We start from the raw sequence: 18,165 nt of genomic DNA, 5'->3' as shown, positions 1-18,165 counted from the left end.
TAATTTGTTTGTATTTGTTCTGAAGTTCAGGATGCTGGATTTTTCCCCTGAACTAAGTGAATGATATTTGTATGCTAAATTAAAGTAAGCTTGTCAAACCCCTTAACGTAGCTTTCCTTAGTTAAGCAGATCAAAAGAACCTGTGCTTTTGCAGTGTGCTGGTAGCATTCTTGTTGTTGGGCTTTAGCCCCTACAACAGCTGCTAGCTGGATTGTTGAAACACCTGTATGCATGCATGTGTGTGTGTGTGTGTGTGTGTGTGTATGTGTGTGTATGCTCCAATGTGCACATGTATGTGTATTTACTCTTTTCCCCTTCACCTTCTATACCCACAGTTATATCTTCAGTATTAGACATGAGAATTCCTGCCCAGAAAGATAACCCTAAGACTTTACCAGATTCTCTATCAGCAAAGCAACAATTTTTATTTCTTTTTAATTGAATCTAATAACAAAAGCAGGAGAGGAAGTTGAGCCATTTTAGCAGATTTTCATTGAGAGTTGGCATAGTTTCTTGATTAATCTGCAGGTAAAGAGCTAAGCCCTTTATTTGGAGCTCCCAAATCACTCAAAGCATGTAAATTAATCTTCCAAACAAAATTTTCCTCTGTCTAACATTTGAAGCCAAATTTTTTTTCTTGGAGACTACTGGTCTAATTCATACTGAAAAAAATTCATGCAGTTAGTTCTTTTATCAAATAAAGCAGTGAAATAATTTTATAACATAGATGCCAATGGGATTTGTAATATTTAATTAACATATATAATATGAGCATTTACTGTATATAGGTCTTGGGCTAGGTACTAGGAAAGTTGTAAATATCAATCCCTGCTCTCATGGAGTTTATCATCACAGAGAGTGACAAGATATACGTACACAGGTTAACTATACTATACAATGCAGCATATTCAGTACATGAGAGAAACACAAATCAAGAACAATGTGAGGTCTGGGGAGCTAGATGATCTCTTCTGAATGGGAAGATTAGGGAAGATGCGGAGGAGGTGACATTAGAGGCCAATCTTGAAGGATGGTTAGGATTTCAATTATTGAACAAGATGGAGGAGGATATTGTAGGACTGGGGAACAAGGAAGTGAAGGCACAGAGGTGAGAGCATAAAGGGAAATGAACAGGGGAGGGCAAGGAGTCTAATGTGTCTAGAAGTGATAGTATGTGAAAGAAGGGTAGTATGAAATAAGATTGCAAAGGAAGAGGGATATCAGATTTCAGAATGACTGAAATGTCAAAAGAACTAGTTTAGTCTGTATTCATTAAACAATGCATTTGTTGTACTGAGGATTCCTTTGGTATATGCCTTGTATTAGATGATTTTTACTGTTCCTTCCAATTCTCACATTCTGTAATGTTGTGAGTTACTGAAGGATTTTGAGAAGAGGCACATGATGAAATTTGTACACTTTCTACCTGTGTGACCTTCAGAAAGCCAGTCAGTTAATGAACATTTATTGTCAACTCTATTCTGTGCTAAAAGCTGGGGATACAAAGAAAGACAAAAGGCAGTCCCCATTTTCAAGGAGCTCACGGTCTTATGGGGCAGAAAACATGCAAGCAATTATGCACAATGTATATACAGGATAAATTGGAAAAAATGAAGAGAGGGAAAGCACTAGAATTAAAGGGGACCAGGAAAGACTTCCTGTAGAAAATAAGACATTAGCTTAGACCCAAAGGAAGCCAGTGAATCTAGGAGGCAGAGATGAGGAAGGAAAGCATTCCAGGCATGGGTGGCAGCCAGTGAAAATAACCTGAGTGGGTCATTTGAGGAACTGCAAGAACAGTGCTCCTAAATCAGAGAGTACATGAGAGGCAGGGGTGGGGTATAACATGTAAGAAGACTGGAAAGGGAGGGGCAGGTTATGATGAGTTTTAAATGCCAACAGATTTTACATTTGATCTTTAAGGTGACTGGGAGCCTCCAGCAAAGTTGGCTGATTGGGGGCCGAGGGGGTGACATGATCATACATGTGCTTTAAGAAGTGTTCTTTGACAATACTGAGTGGAGGATGAATTGCAGTGGGAGAGATTTATGAAAGTAAGGTCTCTTAGGGCCTCAAATTCCTTAACCATAAAATGAGAGGGGTTGGCCTAGATGACTTAGACAGTCCCTTCCATTTCTAAATCTATGATTTTATGATCTATGACCATTGCAATACCTATGTGGGTGATATCAGGATAGTAGCTTTGGGAAGAAAGGAGGGGACAGATGGGAGAGACATTTTGGAGGTCAAATTGATAGCTCAGGGCTTGAACAGTTCAGGTAAATTAAAAGAGGAAAGTCTGGGAAAATCCCCAGGTTTCAAATATCAGGAACCGGATAAATTTAGGTAGGGAAAAATAATGACACGTGTTGAATTTTCATTACTGGTAAGATACAGGTAGAAATGTGCTATGCACAATAGGGAATGTAGGTCTAGAGCTCTGGAGAGATTAAGCTAGAGATCTAAATGTGGGAGTTATCTACAAAGAGATGGTTCTTAAAAACTGTAAGAGTGGGTGGCATTGTTAAGGCAGGAGATATAGAGAAAGAACAGCAGAAAGGTCATCATAGATGCCCAAAGTAGCTCACAGCTTCCCTTCAAACTCACCACTAAAACTACCAGATATCAGAACTATCAGTTTAATTTCCTGATTCTTGTGAAAAGCAATGAGAAAATTATTGACTTCTTTTAGGTGTCTCTTTGCCAAGTATTCTCCAGAAGAATAGGAGTTGAGGATCATATATGTTTTCAAAATTAGAGAAATCCATTTAGAAAAAAATGCCATGATAGTGACACTGAGAAGGACATCTTCCAATAATTACTATTAGGAGCCATCTTAGAAAAACTACTCAAGCTTTTTGAGAAATCAATACAGCAACCATAATGACAAGAAAAGCCAAGGCAAAGAACAAAAGACTTAAACAGATTCGGCGGTTGGAAGAAACCCATTTTTGGGCCCTCAAAAATGCCTGGACAATACAGTTAGCCTCAGCCTCTCTTAGGTCCAATGTCTGCTTTTGAATGTGGGATTTTACTTTTTCTAGGTAGTTTTGGTAGCTTTCTACAGACCCACTATTGTTAAGTCTCTGGAATATCTCAGCATCAAGGTAAAGGGCATTGCTGTAATAACTGCCTCCATTCTCTTCCTCCATCCTCTGAATCACAAACATCAGCTCTGCCACCTGAGCCTTCTGTTCCTCCCCAGTGGCCCGGTTGTTGAAGGCACAGAATCGCCTGCCACACTCTCGGATTCCCCATTGTAGGTCTATGTTATCAGTATTTGTTACATAATCCTCTAAAGATTCCCCTAAATCTTCTTTACGGGTGAAAAGCATAACTAGGTGCCTCATGGCCTCTACTCCAAAAATTTTCTTTACCTTCCTCATTGCCTCCTTATCTTTTGCAGTATAGCGCCCAATCTGAGTCACTAAGACTAATGCATGGGGACCTGGAAAGGAGAGAAGGTAACACTCTCCAATTTCCTTGTACATCTCTTCAGTCCAGGAACCTGACTCACAGAAGGCAGGAGTATCAATCACCAATATACTTCTCCCATTCCACATTCCAGTTTCCATCTGACACTTCTTGGTCACTGCCTGGGATCCTAGTTTGGACTCAAATACTCTCTGCCCAAGGATAGTATTTCCTGTAGCACTTCTCCCAGCTCCTGTTTTCCCCACCAGGATGATCCTCAATGGCTCACTGTTTTGATGGATGTCACGGCCTTCTGCAAGAGAAAGTATTTCTCAATAATGACACATCCCAACAAGTCCCATCAGATCGCATCAGATATCTTTGGTTGGTGCTATTCCCTATAGTTGCTTATCTTAAACTATAAGCATTTGGAGAGTAGGAGCCAGGACTACCTTCAGATTTGTCTCCATAAGGTGGATAGCCTAGTAATTTGCACGGTTAGATACATAACTAAATATTTTTGGAGGAGATGAGGTATGACAATCAACATTGTACTTTTTGTGTCCCCTTTTCTCCCTAGTCATTATATTTGGGCCCTTCTCTTTCATTCTCTAACAGTCAGGGCACATGGGATGTAATGACTGAGTAATTGAAAAGAATGGATAAAAGGATTATCAAAGTGTTTATAGAGACCTCAATGGACCAACATTCTGGTCACTGCCCTTCCACCCAAGGGTGCCCACCCTGGATTTTCCTCGTAAGCATTATCCCATGACATGACCCCTTTTCATCATTTTTTTTCCTGTCCTAGGTCTTGTCACTTCAGGGCCTTGCTCTCTGTTTTCTGTGGTGATAATTAGGTACCTAAGAGATTGGAATTTGCTAAGGTGTTATTTATTGAGTCATTCATCCCATTCTAACATTTTCCGCTCAGCAAACATTTACAGAGCAGCACTATACACATAATCAAATGCTGGATACTGTTTAATAAGAATCCAGCCCTCAGTGGTGACTCTAGTCTAGCAGGGAATATATGAACACTAATAACTATAATATCAAACACAACATGATGCCTCACAAGAGATTACTAACAAAGTGCCATGAGAGCTCAGAGACTGCAGACATTGTTGCTGTCTTGGGTCAGAGAAGACTTTAGGAAGGAAGAGTCACATTTGAATCCTACCTTAGAGGGTGGGTAGGATTTTGCCCCTTTGGGGGCATTTACATTTTGATGGGTATCCTTGCCTTAGCTCAAAGGAATAAATTTCAAGCATGCTGGCAGGCCATTGACATATTTATGGGTGAATGGAAACTTTTTTCTGATGTTGTCAGACTATACCATACAGTTGGTCACCTTCTCTGCCTATATGTCTGGCCCTACCCTATTTCTGTGATTGCAGCTGATCATTCACAAGGAAAAAGATAGTGCACACCCCAGTTCCACTGTTTCTATTCCTCTCAGGAAGACACTGGGAGAAGTAACACATTAATGACACTGTCTCCTTACCCACATCAACATCTCCATCTTTTGCTTTCTTCATCTTCTGTTTTCCTTTCTAGAAAAAAAGGGGGTGGGGGATAAAAAGCACTCATATTATTAGAGCTAGAAAGAATCTTTGAAATCACCTAATCCAAGCCATTCTCTTAATGCAGAAGGAACTGTGGCATCCAATTTAGGAATAATTATTCCAACAGAGTAATTCTCACTGGTGAAAAATATAGAGGTTAATTTTCAGGGTAAAATTAAGCAGAGGAGCTCAGAGGACACAATCCAACATCACTTTTGTTCTCAGTCAGTAACCCAGCAGGAGGACTATTTAACCAAAACTTTTGCTAATCTTGTCTCTCCACCCGCCCCCTACCCCTGCCCCCACCAGATAAGCTGTGAACATGAAAAGGCAGTTCACCCATGGTCAGTTCTTTTCATAGCAGGGGAAAGAGTCAGTCAACAAGGATTTTTAAAGTAATTACTACAGATTGGACTGAGGTAGGAGATGAAAGTAGATCAACAGGCAACCCAGTGATTCCTCTAGATGTAGATGAAAGCTTTACACAGTTGGGCTCCTATAAATCATTTGATGTGTTACAAATTCCCAGAAGATTGTGAAAGCAAAATAGATTCTCCAAAGACAAAGAGGAATGATTTTTGGATCTGTGGGGATTGGGCTGTAAGGGATGGTAGCTGAAGATGGTGAAACTCCACAAGAGAATGGCTCCTACTAGCCAGGGTCCAGCATAGGGGTATGTGTTAGGGCTGACGATGCTGAAAGCGAAGCAAAGGGTATGAAAGAGGGATGTCTAACACAAACTTTGATGCCTCCACAATTTTCCTGAGAATCAGCCCTAGGAGAAGGCAAAACAGGCAATTGCACAGCATAGGATAAGGGGCAGAGCTGCTGATAGACAAAAGCCTCTTTAGAATTTTTAAAAATAAATTCATGTATTTTTCTGCCAGAAAAATTCCATTCTCTGTGACCCTAGGCTTTTATATTGTAATATGCCAAGGTGTGTGTTTTACAACGAATATTCAAGGTATATAGTGAACAGTAACACACAAGACCATGGTTTTCATAACTTGCCCTGAGAGCATAGGTGACTCTTTGCACTTCGTTTGAGAGCTTGTCCCAACCTTTCAAGCGTGTCCCATACCTCTTACTTGTCAAATTTAAAGGTGTGAAATATTTATGAATGATGGAGGAATTCACCAGAACTTCAAGAATACCCAGGGGGATATTGATAGTATTTACCTGCAGAGTTTGTCCAAGAGATTGGTAATCAGTCATTTTTTCTAAGGGTGGGCACCGTAAACCAGTGTTGTCTGAAAATCAAACACAAGTAGGAAGAACATCAAAAAAGAAAAAACAATTCTTGAATCAGAACTATATTACCCCATTTTACTAGTGTCTCCTGGTTATTCTCTTCAAAGACATGTCTACTTCTCCATCTCCATTGTCAACACTTCAGCAAAAGCCCTCATCACCTCACATCTGGTACCTTCATGTTTCTACTAGACAACCCAAGGCTTATCACTGTCCTGGGACTGGGATATCTCGGGAGGAGTGCAGGATTGAGCAACTAGCTGTCTGCCTACAGAGCAACAGTATCAGACAGTCTGGACCTATCTCTCAAATAAAGATGACATTTCACCTTGGTTTTGATCATCTCTGCCCAGTCCCTCCCAAAGAGAATTCTCTTGCATGTCCTTCCACAAGTAAAAAAAAAAAATACACAATCTTCTACTCCAATTCTAGCTTCTAGTGTCACGATAGTTTTGAATTCTGTCTCTATTTTCCATGTCTGTGAGGTCCAAAACAACTATGACATTTGTAAAAATCCTTTGTCTCCTTCAATCCCATTGTTATCTTCTAGCAAATAGAGTTTTTCAATGGAATGGTTTGGAAAGTCCTGAATTCCCTGTCACTGAAAGTGGTCAGCTAGAGGTTGGATGACCTCTAGTTGGGTTACAGAAGTGATTCCTTCGTTGTGTAGGAGATTGGATAAGGTGAACTCTGTACCTTCCAACTCTAAGATCTGGTAGTTACAATTTGATGTTCCCTGCTCATTATTAAATCAAGAAAAGGTAATTACTTCTATGGCTTTATATGAGAGAGAATAATTAAGGTATCCCTTGTCCCACAATATACTCCTTCTACTGCCTTAATGTGGTATCTAACATCTTTGTTTTTGGAGCACTTCTTTAAGTCAGGACACTGTCATCAGATGATCCCTGTTAAAAACATGAGCACGGAAAGTTCATTAAAAGTATGACATGCTGATGGACTGCTGGGGCTCATTATGGATGGGTGATGCAGCCAACAATACATGACAGTGGCATGTGCCCTAAATTTGGAGTCAGAAAGCTGAGGTTTCCATCTTGATTCTGCTGCTTCTTAGCTCTGCCAGCTTTGACAAGTCACATTATCTCACTGGCCCCCAGTTTCCTCATCTGTAAAATAAGAGGATTGGATGACATGTTCTCTAGGGGTTCCTTTCCAGGCCTAAAGCTTGTGCTCAGCTAAGATCGCTTGTTGACATTCACAGCTCCATTCTAATGTCCATTAACAGAGTTGCCAAAAAAGGACAAGAAAAGTGATGTTTCTTTATCCTAAAGATAAAAAGAGGCACACTGGAAGATTGCCCCATGAGGCCCCAGTTCTTCGAGCTTGCACATGATTCACTCCCTGATTTCACCCAACAGATGGATCTTTGGGGAGACTTCTTCTGGTCAAGAATAAATAAGGGGCTAGTGCCATGTGGTGATAGAGTCTAGTGGGGGTCTGAGGAACTGGAAGGACTAATGATGGAACAGAGGTGAACCTGAACTGAGTAGTCTCACACAGGGCCCTTCATGCCCTTTTCTCTCCCCAGGCATGTCTGAGTAAGGAAGAGCTGCCACGGGCCTCCAGGTAGGGAAGGGGAAACAGTTTTGGCTCCCTCATTCCTCATTCAGATGCCATGTATTCCTGAGGGAATGACACCTATTCTTTTTGTGTTTATTTTTCTGATCTTCAGTGTATGAGTATTCTGAGAGGAGACTAGGGAGATGAGGAAATTCATCAAGCCCTCTGAGGTGTCATCTACCACTACAATCTAGAGTCAGTGACAGCAAAGACTGAATCTAGTAAGGAACCAGGGCAGCCAATAGGAAACCCAATCTACCCAGTCTAGCAAAGGAATGACTGGCCAGCTAAGACAATGAGCACTGCAAGGAGCTGGCTCAGCCAAACGACATCCATCAGCTATGTCATAGCCCAAACTGCACTTGGTGAGGACCCTTTGGAAGAAGAACAGGACTCTTATAACCAGGGCCACCCCTAGGCCACAGGTGTTCCTTGTGTAGGTGCCTCTGTACCTGTGCTTCACATTTGAGCCTAGTATTCCCAGGGACCAAGTGTATGCAGCAGGGAGTGTGCTCTTGGGTTGGGGAGGGGGAGGGACATTTTTGCCATTTCAGACCTTGCTATACCTTTTTAGTAAATATTCTTTGGAAAAACCGAGTTGATACCATCTGGTTAACTGATATGGGAGTGAGTGAAGCACACCAAACTGGAGCTCATAAGTGACAGTATAACAAACCTCAATTCCTCAGGATTACTCCTGGAATTCTGAGATGACAGAAGTTGTCAACTGCTCCCTGAGGACCCAGCCTGTTAGTTCCAGCAGAGACTGGGAGAGAGAGGCCAGACACAGGGACTACACAGACCAATGTTAAGAAATTGTTATGTGATTGCTATCTGTGGCTTCCCCTATCCTCCTCACCTTCCTTCTTTGCTAAGTGAAATAACTTTCAGTTTGTTAGATCTCTGGCTGTGCTAAGAGGATGTGATTGTAAGGAGTAACAGCTCAAGTCACAATTCAGTTTCAAACATTTATAATTCTACCTCTGTTCCAGAAGGGTCTTCTCCCTACAGTGGGCTAGCCAGTGGATCTCTGCCCTCTCTCTCTCTCTCTCTCTCTCTCTCTCTCTCTCTCTCTCTCTCTCTGTCACACACACACACACACACACACACACACACTTCATTATCTTCTTAGCCTGCTCAAATTTCTTTTCAGCATGAACAGCAATAGTAATAAAACAATTTACTCTTATCATTTGTGAAGTCCTCTATGCATTTCAAAGTACACTCACATCCATCCTCCTTTGATCCTCACAGATTCCTTGAAGTAGGCAGGTAATCCCCAATTGACAGATGAGAAACTGAGGAACAAAGACCAACAATTGTCCAAGAATCCAGGTTTCCAGACTCTTGATGAGACCCTAAAAACGAGCTGATTCCTCTTTACCAGATAAGCCTAGGAACAGCTGCCTCTTTGCAGACAGTCTGGGGTCAGACCTTGCTTCCCCAGCGGCCTGTCTCTACAATACTTTCTGTTTAGCAGAACAAGACCGCACTGAGAACAGCAACCCCTGATATGGGTTAGTGACACAAGGTGGGTGGGGAGGAAAGGGAGGGGAGACTGAAATGCTAACCAGGAAATGTTTGCTCTCCCTGCAACTCAGCTGGGCAACATTAAGGAGGAGAAGCTCCCTGAGGTTCTGGTTTCCAGAGAGAGCAGATGAAAGAAATCAGTTTTATAGAGGCACTCTCTCCGCTCTTTCAAGTTAGACACTCAGTAAAGTCTTCAGTCAGGAGAGAGGGGGAAATCAGAGGGGCCCAGCAAATAGTCCTTTGCCTTCCACCTTAACAAAGCTCCTCTATCTCCTTTTGAATGTCTTGTTTAAATGATCCTGGGAAAGGGAAGGGCTAACTATGCCTAGGAAGGATACAGGAGGAGTCACTAGGATTTCTTTTCAGGGGTGTTGTCCAGAAAGTGGAGAGGCCATTTTGTGAACTAGGGCCCAAAGAAACCATCTCAAGAAACCTATGAAGTCAATGAAGTTTTTCTTTGAGAGGACCCAAATCTTCATTCCAAATGACCCTGCTTCTCTACTACCATCCTGTATTCCTTTTCTTCAGAACCCTACTCTCAAGTGGCTATGAATTTAATTCAACAACATTTATCAAGCCTCTACTATGTTTAAGTCACCCTAAGAGGCAATGGGAATATAAAGATTGCCCCCTTTCCCCCACCCCTGAGAGGAAAGAGGAGAAAAGAAGAGGGGGAGAGAGGAAAAAAAGGGAAAGAGATGGGGGAGGTGGGGAGGGAGAAAGGAGAGGGAGGGAGAAAGGAGAGGGAAGGAGAGAACTTACCCTGGAAAAGATTACATTCTAATGGGAACAGAAGAATTAAAGGTAGGCATATGGTGTAACTAGTAAAAGCACTGGACCCAAAGTCCAGATCTGATGTGAAATCTCACCTCAGATATTTGTAAGGTATGTGATCTTGGGCAAATTATTTAACCTCCCTCACTCTTTGTTTCCTCATCTTAAACTGGGGATAACAATTCATAATATTAATAATAATAACATATGCACCAAACATTTGCCAGAAGAATTTAATGTACAGATTTCCCCAAAAATTCATACCTTTGTTTCTGATTCTAGATGAATGGATTTTATTTGGGTAAAAGCTTTTGAATTTTCTATAATTGAGAATGCCTATTTTGTTGTTTTATGATTTCTTTTATCCTTTGATGCTTACATACTTTTCCTGTCTGTACCATGAAAGAAATAGCCTTCAAGGGTCTTCCTATTTTTGTGGCATTTTTTTTAAGATTTAGATTTTTATCCAAGAGCTGCTGTAGGTGGAGCCAAGATGGCAGAGTAAACTGAGCTTTTCTGCTGAGCTCTCCCTATTCAACCTTCTAAACAACTTTTTTAAATACTTCAAATCAAATTCTGAATAGGCTAATACTTTAAAAAAAAAAAAGGTCACAATATCTGATTTTTCCAGCCCAGGACAACTTAGAAGGATAGAAAAGAGAGGTCTGAAGAGGCTGGGGGTAGGGGGCGGCCTGGCTGGGAGCACCAGAGAAGGAATCGGCACTTGCTGTGAGGCCTGGATATGGCAGCAGCTGCAGCTCAGAAGCACCAAAAGCACTCAATGTCTAAGGACAGTAAGGGGACTAAACACCTGATCAAGAAGATATTACAGGGGACCTGTATGCTGATACTACTCAGTTCTGGGTCGCAGCTCCAGGGAGGAGCAGCTAGAGTCTCCAATCACAAGTGAGTGAGGTCCTACTAGAACAGATGAGAAAGATAGAGACCAAAACTATCCCAGCAACAGAGCACCCTGGAAGCACTGAAAACCTTGCCAAAAAATATCAGGCTAGCCATTCTCCCAAGAGATGAGCAGAGTCCAACTCTAAAATAAAGTCAAATGTCAAGAAATAGGCTGAGAAAATGAGCAAATAACAACAACAACAAAAAGAACCTGACCATTAAAATCTTCCCTGGTGATAAGGAAGTTCAAGACACAGACTCACAAGAAAGAAATGACTTGAAAATATCTGCAAGCAAAGACTCAAAGGGGAAAACAAAATTGCTGATTGGACACAAGGCCAGCAAGAATTCCTAGGAGTGATAAAGAAAGAAATAAAAAAGAAAAAAAAATAAAAATCAAATAAGAGCAGAAGAGGAAAACTTGGGGAAATGAAATGACAGCAATGCAAGAAAATTGAGAAGGAAATTAACAATTTGGTAAAGGAGGCATAAAACCTAACTGAAGAAAATAATTCCTTCAAAATCAGAATTGGTTGAGTGGTAACTAATGACTCCATGAGACATCAAGAAACAGTAAAACAAAGTCAAAATACTGAAGAAGAAAAAAATGTGAAATACCTCATCAAAAAACAGCTGACCTGGAAGACAGATCAAAAAAAGTTAATTTAAGAATTATTGGACTATGTGAAAAACATGATTTTTTAAAAAGGCCTAGACATTATATTTCAAGAAATTATACAGGAAAACTGTTCAGATCAAAGCAGAAGGCAAAGTAGAAATTAAAAGAATTTACTGATCATCTCCTGACAGAGATCCCCAAATTAAAACTTTCAGAAATGCTGTACCCAAGTTCCAGAGCTCCCACATCAAAGAGAAGGACATGATCAGTTAAAATAAGAGGCTAGTCAGAGGAAAATCATAATCTCAGATAAAGTGAAAGCAAAAGTAGACCTAATTAAAAGAGATATTCCAGAAAACTACATTTTGCTAAAAGATATCACAGACAATGAAACAATATCAATACTGAATATATATACACCACATGGAAGGGCATCCAGATCCTTAAAGGAAAAGTTAAATGGGTTATAGAATAATGTACACAATAAAACTATACTAGTGGAGTTTCTCACTTTACCCCTTCTAAAACTTAGATAAATCCAACTATAAAATAAATAAGAAACAAGTTCAGGAGATGAAGAGATGTGAGGTTTTTGTTTTTGTTTTTGTTTGAGTTAGATATGATATATCTCTGGAGAAAACTGAATGGGAATAGAAAGGGGCATACTTTTTTTTCTCAGCTATAGATGGCACCATACCAAATTAACTATGTATTAGGGCAGAAAAACCTCGCAACAAATGCAAAAAAGCAGAAACATTAAATGCACCCTTTTCAGACTATAATGCAATAAAAATTATATTCAATAAAGTGCCTTTGAAGCAAAGATTAAAAACCAATTAGACTCTCAATAACCTAATCCTAAAGAATGAGTGTATCAAATAATAAATAGAGGGACAATAATTTCATTTAAAAATGATGACAATTTCAGACAACATTTGTGCAATGTAGCCAAAACAATATTTAGGGAGAAATTTATATACTTAAATGTTTACATCACTAAGAAAAAGAGAGCAAATCAACAAATCAGGCATACAAATAAATATAAAAAGAACAAACTAAAAATCACCAAAATTAAACACCCAATTAAAATTTCTAAAAACCCAAGGTATAAATTAATAGAATTGGAAGCTAAAAAGCCATTAAATAAATACAACTAGGAGCTAGTTCTGTTTTTTTTAAATAATAATAAAATAGATAAACTATTGCCTAACTTGATTAAAAAAAAAGAAATCCAAATTACCAGTCTCAAAAATGAAAAGGGTAAATGCATCACCAAATAAGATGAAACTAAAAGAAATTGCACAAGCCATAAATGAACTCCCTAAGGAAAAAAAAACCTCAGTTACAAGCAAATCCTACCAAACATTTAAAGAATAACTTATTTTAGTATTACATAAATTGTTTGTAAAAAAATAGGTAAAGAAGGCATCCTAACAAATTCATGGGATTTAAAATGGATAATTTGGATTACATTTAATTAAAGGTTTTACAAAAACAAAACCAATGCAACCAAAATTAGAAGAAAGCAAAAAACTGTGAAAAATGTTTTACAGCTAGCTTCTCTGATAAAGCTATCATTTCTAAAATATGTAAGGAAATGAAATAAATTTTGAAAAATAAGAGCCATTCCCCAAATGACAAATGGTCAAAGGATATAAGCAGGCAGTTTTCAGAAGAAGACATTAAAGCTGTCAATAGACAAAAATGATTTAAATCATTAATAATCAGAGAAATGTATACTAAAACAGCTCTAAGGTACCACTTTACACCTATCAGATTTGCTAATATGATGGAAAAGGAAAATGATAAATGCTAGATGTAAAAAAAAAATACATACACTAATGCATTATTGATGGAGTTGTGAATTGGTCCAACCATTCAGAACAATTTGAAACTCTCTTCCAAGGGCTATAAAACTGTGCAAACGCTTTGACCTAGAAATACCTCTATTAGGTAGGTACCCCAAAGAGATCAAAGAAAAAGTAGAATGACCATATGTACAAAAATGATTATAGCCTCTCTTTTGCAATGGGAAAGAAGTAGAATCTGAGGGAATGACCATCAAGTGGCAAATGGTTAAACAAATTATGATGTATGATTAGGATGGGATACTATTTTGTTATAAGAAATGATGAAGAGGATGGTTTCAGAAAAACCTGTGGGAAAACTTACATGGGCTAATACAAATTGAAGTGAGCAGAAGTAGAAAAACATTGTATATAGTAAGAGCAATATCATAATGACCATCAATTGTGAAGGTCTTAGATTCTCTGATCAATACAATGATCCGCAACTCCCAAAGATGTATGAAGAAATACTATGTTCACATCCACAGAGAAAGATAACTGAGGAACTCTGGGTGCAATTTGAACTATATTTACTTTCACTTTATTTTGCTTGCTTTTCCCCCTATAACATGGCTAATGTGAAAATATGTTTTGTATGGCTTCATGTGTATAAGGGTTAGCATATTTCTTCCTTCTCAATGAGTGGTGGAGAGGGTGGAAGGATGGAGAGTATTTGAAACTAAAAGTAAAAATAAATCAAATAAATTTAAAAATAGATTTTTGTGGTGAGATATGTAACGGTCTTCTAAATCTTTTTCAGCAAAAATTTTCCAGTTTTCCTAACAGTTCTTTTCAAGTAAGGAGTCTTTGTCCCAATAATCTGTATTCCTGATATGACTGCTGTATATATTAATCTCTATATATTGCTTATCTAGTCTATTTCACTGGTTAACTTTTCAAATTTTTATCCAGGACCAGATAATTTTGGTAAATATTATTTTTTGGTATAGTCTGAGGTCTGGTAGAACCAATTCGCATTCGTTCCCCACATATTTATGATATCCCTTGATATCTTGACCTTTTATTGACCCATATGAATTTTATTGCTATCTCATCTGATTCTAAAACATGTCCCTTTGGTTATCTTGTTGACATAGAACTAAAACTATTATTTTAGTATACTTTTGATCTTTGCTATATTGGCATAGCCAAGCCATGAACATTGAATATTTTTAAAAATTATTCATATCTTTTTGTTTTCTATAGACATATTTTATAGTTGCATTATATAAATCTTATGTTATGTATTAGTTGTTGCAGACATTTTGTGCATTTTTATTGCAATAGAATTTCTCTTCCTTTACTGGATTTTATTGGTAATAATATTTATCAGTTGATGAATTTTACTGATTTATTTTGCATACTGGTACTTTACTAAAGCAACTAATACCTTGATTAATTTTCTCTGTAGTTCTCTAAATAAACCATCACCTTATCTACAAATAAAAATAATTTTTCCTCCTCTTTGCCTATTGTAATTCTTCCAATCCATTTTTTCTCATTTTATTGAAAAAATGTAATATATTGTATAGAGTACTGACTTCAAAAAAATGAAAAGTCCCTAACCTTTACTTTTGTCTGAGTCAGACTAAATTCGATTTACCTTTTCCCTGCCTTGTGGTACAGGCAGAGTGCCCCCACTATTATACAGAACCTTCTGCTGAGGCTAGAGGGACAAGCACATGTCCCTCCTTGTTTGCCCTTTTAATTCCTGTCATAACCCAGCTATGACAATTGTCTTGAAACATTAATGAGCCTCAAGAAGGTACCAGGCAAAGGGAGGGGACAGGTACACGTTGGTAGACTCTTCCAACAAAACTTTTCTCTCTCCTCTATCACAAAGTGCAATGGATTGTATTCATAGGTACTGAATTCCCCATTCCTGGAGGTCTTCACATGAAAGATGGTTAACCACTTGTTAAGGATGTTGTAGAGGGAATTTCTAGTCAGGAGAGTTTGAATTAGGTGGCATCTAATGTCCTTTAGACAACTGAGATAGATTCCATAATTTTGTGAGGCCAGCAGCTGGTGGCCTAGTGGATAGAGTGCTGGGCCTGGAATCAAGAAGACTCGAGTTCAAATCCAGTTTCAGACACTTACTAGTTCTGTGACCCTAGTCAAGTCACTTTACCTTTGTTTGCCTCAGCTTCTTCAATTGCAAAATGAGGATAATAATACTATCACTCTCTCAGAGTTATTGTGAGGATCAAATGAGATAATACTTGTAAAGCACTTAGCACAGTACTCGGCACATACTAGGTATTATATAAATGCTTATCCTCTTCTCCCTTCAAACTCTTGTGGCTCCCTGTTATTTCTAAGATTAAATATAAAATCATCATTATCATCATCATCAATAAATCAACATTAAGCACATTCCTTATGCCAGGTGCTATGCTAAGTGTTGAAATTGCCTCTGTTTGGTATTTAAACACCTTCTCAACCTGGCTCCAATCTAAGGTGTAATTGTTATGAAAATAGAAATAACAAGACTTGGAAAATGATTGAATATGAGATGTGATGGAAAACAAACTGTGGAAACTTCACAGCAAGTGGTTTGGCCCTTGTCCTTATAGCCAGTAGGAACAGGTTGAGATATGGCACATAGTATCCAGCTAAGAAGGAGGAGGTATCAGTTTATTTTCTTTTCTTTTCTACTCTTTTTGCATTGTTTTTTCCACTCACCTCAGGCAAGAAATGATAACAAAGCACTGAATTTGGGGTCAGAGGATCTGAGTTCAAATTCTAGCTCTGTCATTTTCCATCTATAATTATCTTTTTTAAAGATTCATTTTTATCAGCGAATTTTTTTCCATTTTTTCTTTTACCTCCCTAATTTGGTTTTTAAAGTCCTCCTTAAGTTCTTCTGGGAATGCTTTTTGGTCTGGAGACCAGTTTACTTTCCCTTTTGAGGTTTCAGATGTGGGTATAACATCCATGCTATCCTCCTCTGAACTGGTGTTTTGATCTTCCCTGTCTCCATAATAGGAATCAATGGTCTTTGATTTCTTAGTATGTTTTTTCACGGTGTTCTTTTTTCCCTCCTGGCTTCTAAAGTGGATCTCTGTTTCTGAGGCTCAGGGGGCTCTGTCCCAAGTTTCTTGTGTTGGAATCTGTGGGCCTGCTCACTGGCTTTGTGTTCTATGGCCTCTGGTTTTGTGAAGTGTGGGAGAGGGGTGGCCTGGCTGCTGTGAGTCTCCTCTTCCACAGGACTGCTCTACAGCAAGAGTGGTCTCAGCTCTTTTCTGTGCTGGTGTCTGCCATTTCCCCTGGATGTGCAAACCCAAATCTGGGGTCCTGGCATTGATGTTCGTTAGCTCCACCCCCTGGCACTCAGTTACTCTAGTTCTGCTGAGATGAGGGCTGCTAGGACACCTCTCTTTCTGCACTAGTCTCCTTCCACCACCACAAGAAGGGCCCTCTCCCCACCTTCCCTCACTACTGAAGCCCCACTTCTGGCTCCTCTGTTTCTCCTGAGGTAATATTCTCTGGGTTTATTCAAGGGAAGGATGAGAGCTGTTTTACCCGGACATCATGGCTCCTGGAAGTTCAAAAAGGCGAGTTTCAAACCTTTACACTGTGGGTTGGAGGCCTCGGGGCTAGCTGCTCCCTCAGCCACAGGTTCTGCGCTGCTGTCTCCCGTAGGTCCCACAGACTCCTGTCCTGGGCTGAGAGGCCTGGGGCTTGATCACGGCTGTAGCCGGTACTTCTGCCCTGGGCCTGTTCCTGCTCCATTGTTTTGCTGCCCCACACTGTCCCAGACCAGCACACTGGCTGGATTCCTCTGCTGTTCCCAGTTGGTTTGGTCTGGTGCCCTTCTGCGTGCCTGGCGCTCCTACCCCTCTCAGTCTACTAGTGGCTTCTAACTCTCTCAAATCTGCTCAGATTCACTTTTCTAGATGTATCTGACAGAATTTGTGAGAGAGCTCCAGTAATTCCTTCCTTTCACAGAGCCATCTTGGCTCTGCCCCCCTCACCGCCCCCCCGCCATGTACATTATCTTAAGCAAATCATTTAATCTTGCTGAGCCTGTTTCCTCACCCATAAAATTAGAGCATTGGACTGGATACTTTCTAAGGTCACTCCAAGTGCTATAATTTTGTTCTTTATACCTAAGGCATCACTTTTTTTCTCTAGGCAAAGTTAATCACTGGGTGAGGTAATCACCACAGAAACCAAATTCCTTCTTGTAAACTCTGGAGAACAAAAGAATGGAAAGAGAAACTAACTTCAAAGGATGGAGGGGATGGAGGGCACCAGAAGGACAGGAAGTCACTAAGAAATTATCTCAGCCAAGCAGTTCTTTTGAGAAGTCCAAAACAGCTAATGCAAAGAATAAATGAAAGACAGACAGATAGAGAGGATCACAAAAGATGCCATGGACAATTTTGATAACACAATAAAAAGTGTTTGCACAAGTATACCTCCAGGGAAGAGAAGGTTAGAAGGGAAAGTTAACTGGAAGAAAATAGTTACCATTTCTGTGATAAAGATCTTATTTTAAAGCTATGTGAGGAAACGATTCAAATTTCTATGTCCCACAGACATTGTAAAGGGGAATCTTGGTTCAGGTCTTGCCCTGGTCAATGAGGCAAAATTCACAATACAAGAAAATCTGGAAACACAATAACAGCATACACAATATCATGTATTTACAACATGAAACAAAATTTTGCCA

General features: G+C 39.4%; 1 protein-coding gene across 6 annotated transcripts in view; it reads right to left on the bottom strand.

Annotated features, from left to right (window-relative positions):
* Window positions 1-399: 399 nt before the first annotated feature.
* LOC118849952 (GTPase IMAP family member 5-like) overlaps window positions 400-18,165 on the bottom strand; it is a 57,625-nt gene continuing 39,859 nt past the window's right edge. For 4 of the 6 annotated variants that reach the window (XM_036759065.1, XM_036759066.1, XM_036759064.1 and 1 more), the window contains 3 exons: window positions 6,162-6,232; window positions 4,922-4,970; window positions 400-3,727 (listed from right to left, as the gene is read on the bottom strand). In XM_036759065.1, coding sequence (XP_036614960.1) covers window positions 2,850-3,727; window positions 4,922-4,970; window positions 6,162-6,232 — 998 coding nt within the window. In that variant the 3' untranslated portion in view covers window positions 400-2,849. Of the gene's footprint in view, window positions 3,728-4,921; window positions 4,971-6,161; window positions 6,233-9,043; window positions 9,287-18,165 lie in introns of those variants that run through there. The other 2 variants (XM_036759069.1, XM_036759067.1) reach the window with 2 other exon arrangements.

Source organism: Trichosurus vulpecula, chromosome 5 (genome assembly GCF_011100635.1).
Source record: "Trichosurus vulpecula isolate mTriVul1 chromosome 5, mTriVul1.pri, whole genome shotgun sequence".
NCBI classification, from domain to species: Eukaryota; Metazoa; Chordata; class Mammalia; order Diprotodontia; family Phalangeridae; genus Trichosurus; species Trichosurus vulpecula.
The sequence above is the reverse complement of the archived record's forward strand: the minus strand, read 5'-3'. Positions and strand labels throughout refer to the sequence as shown.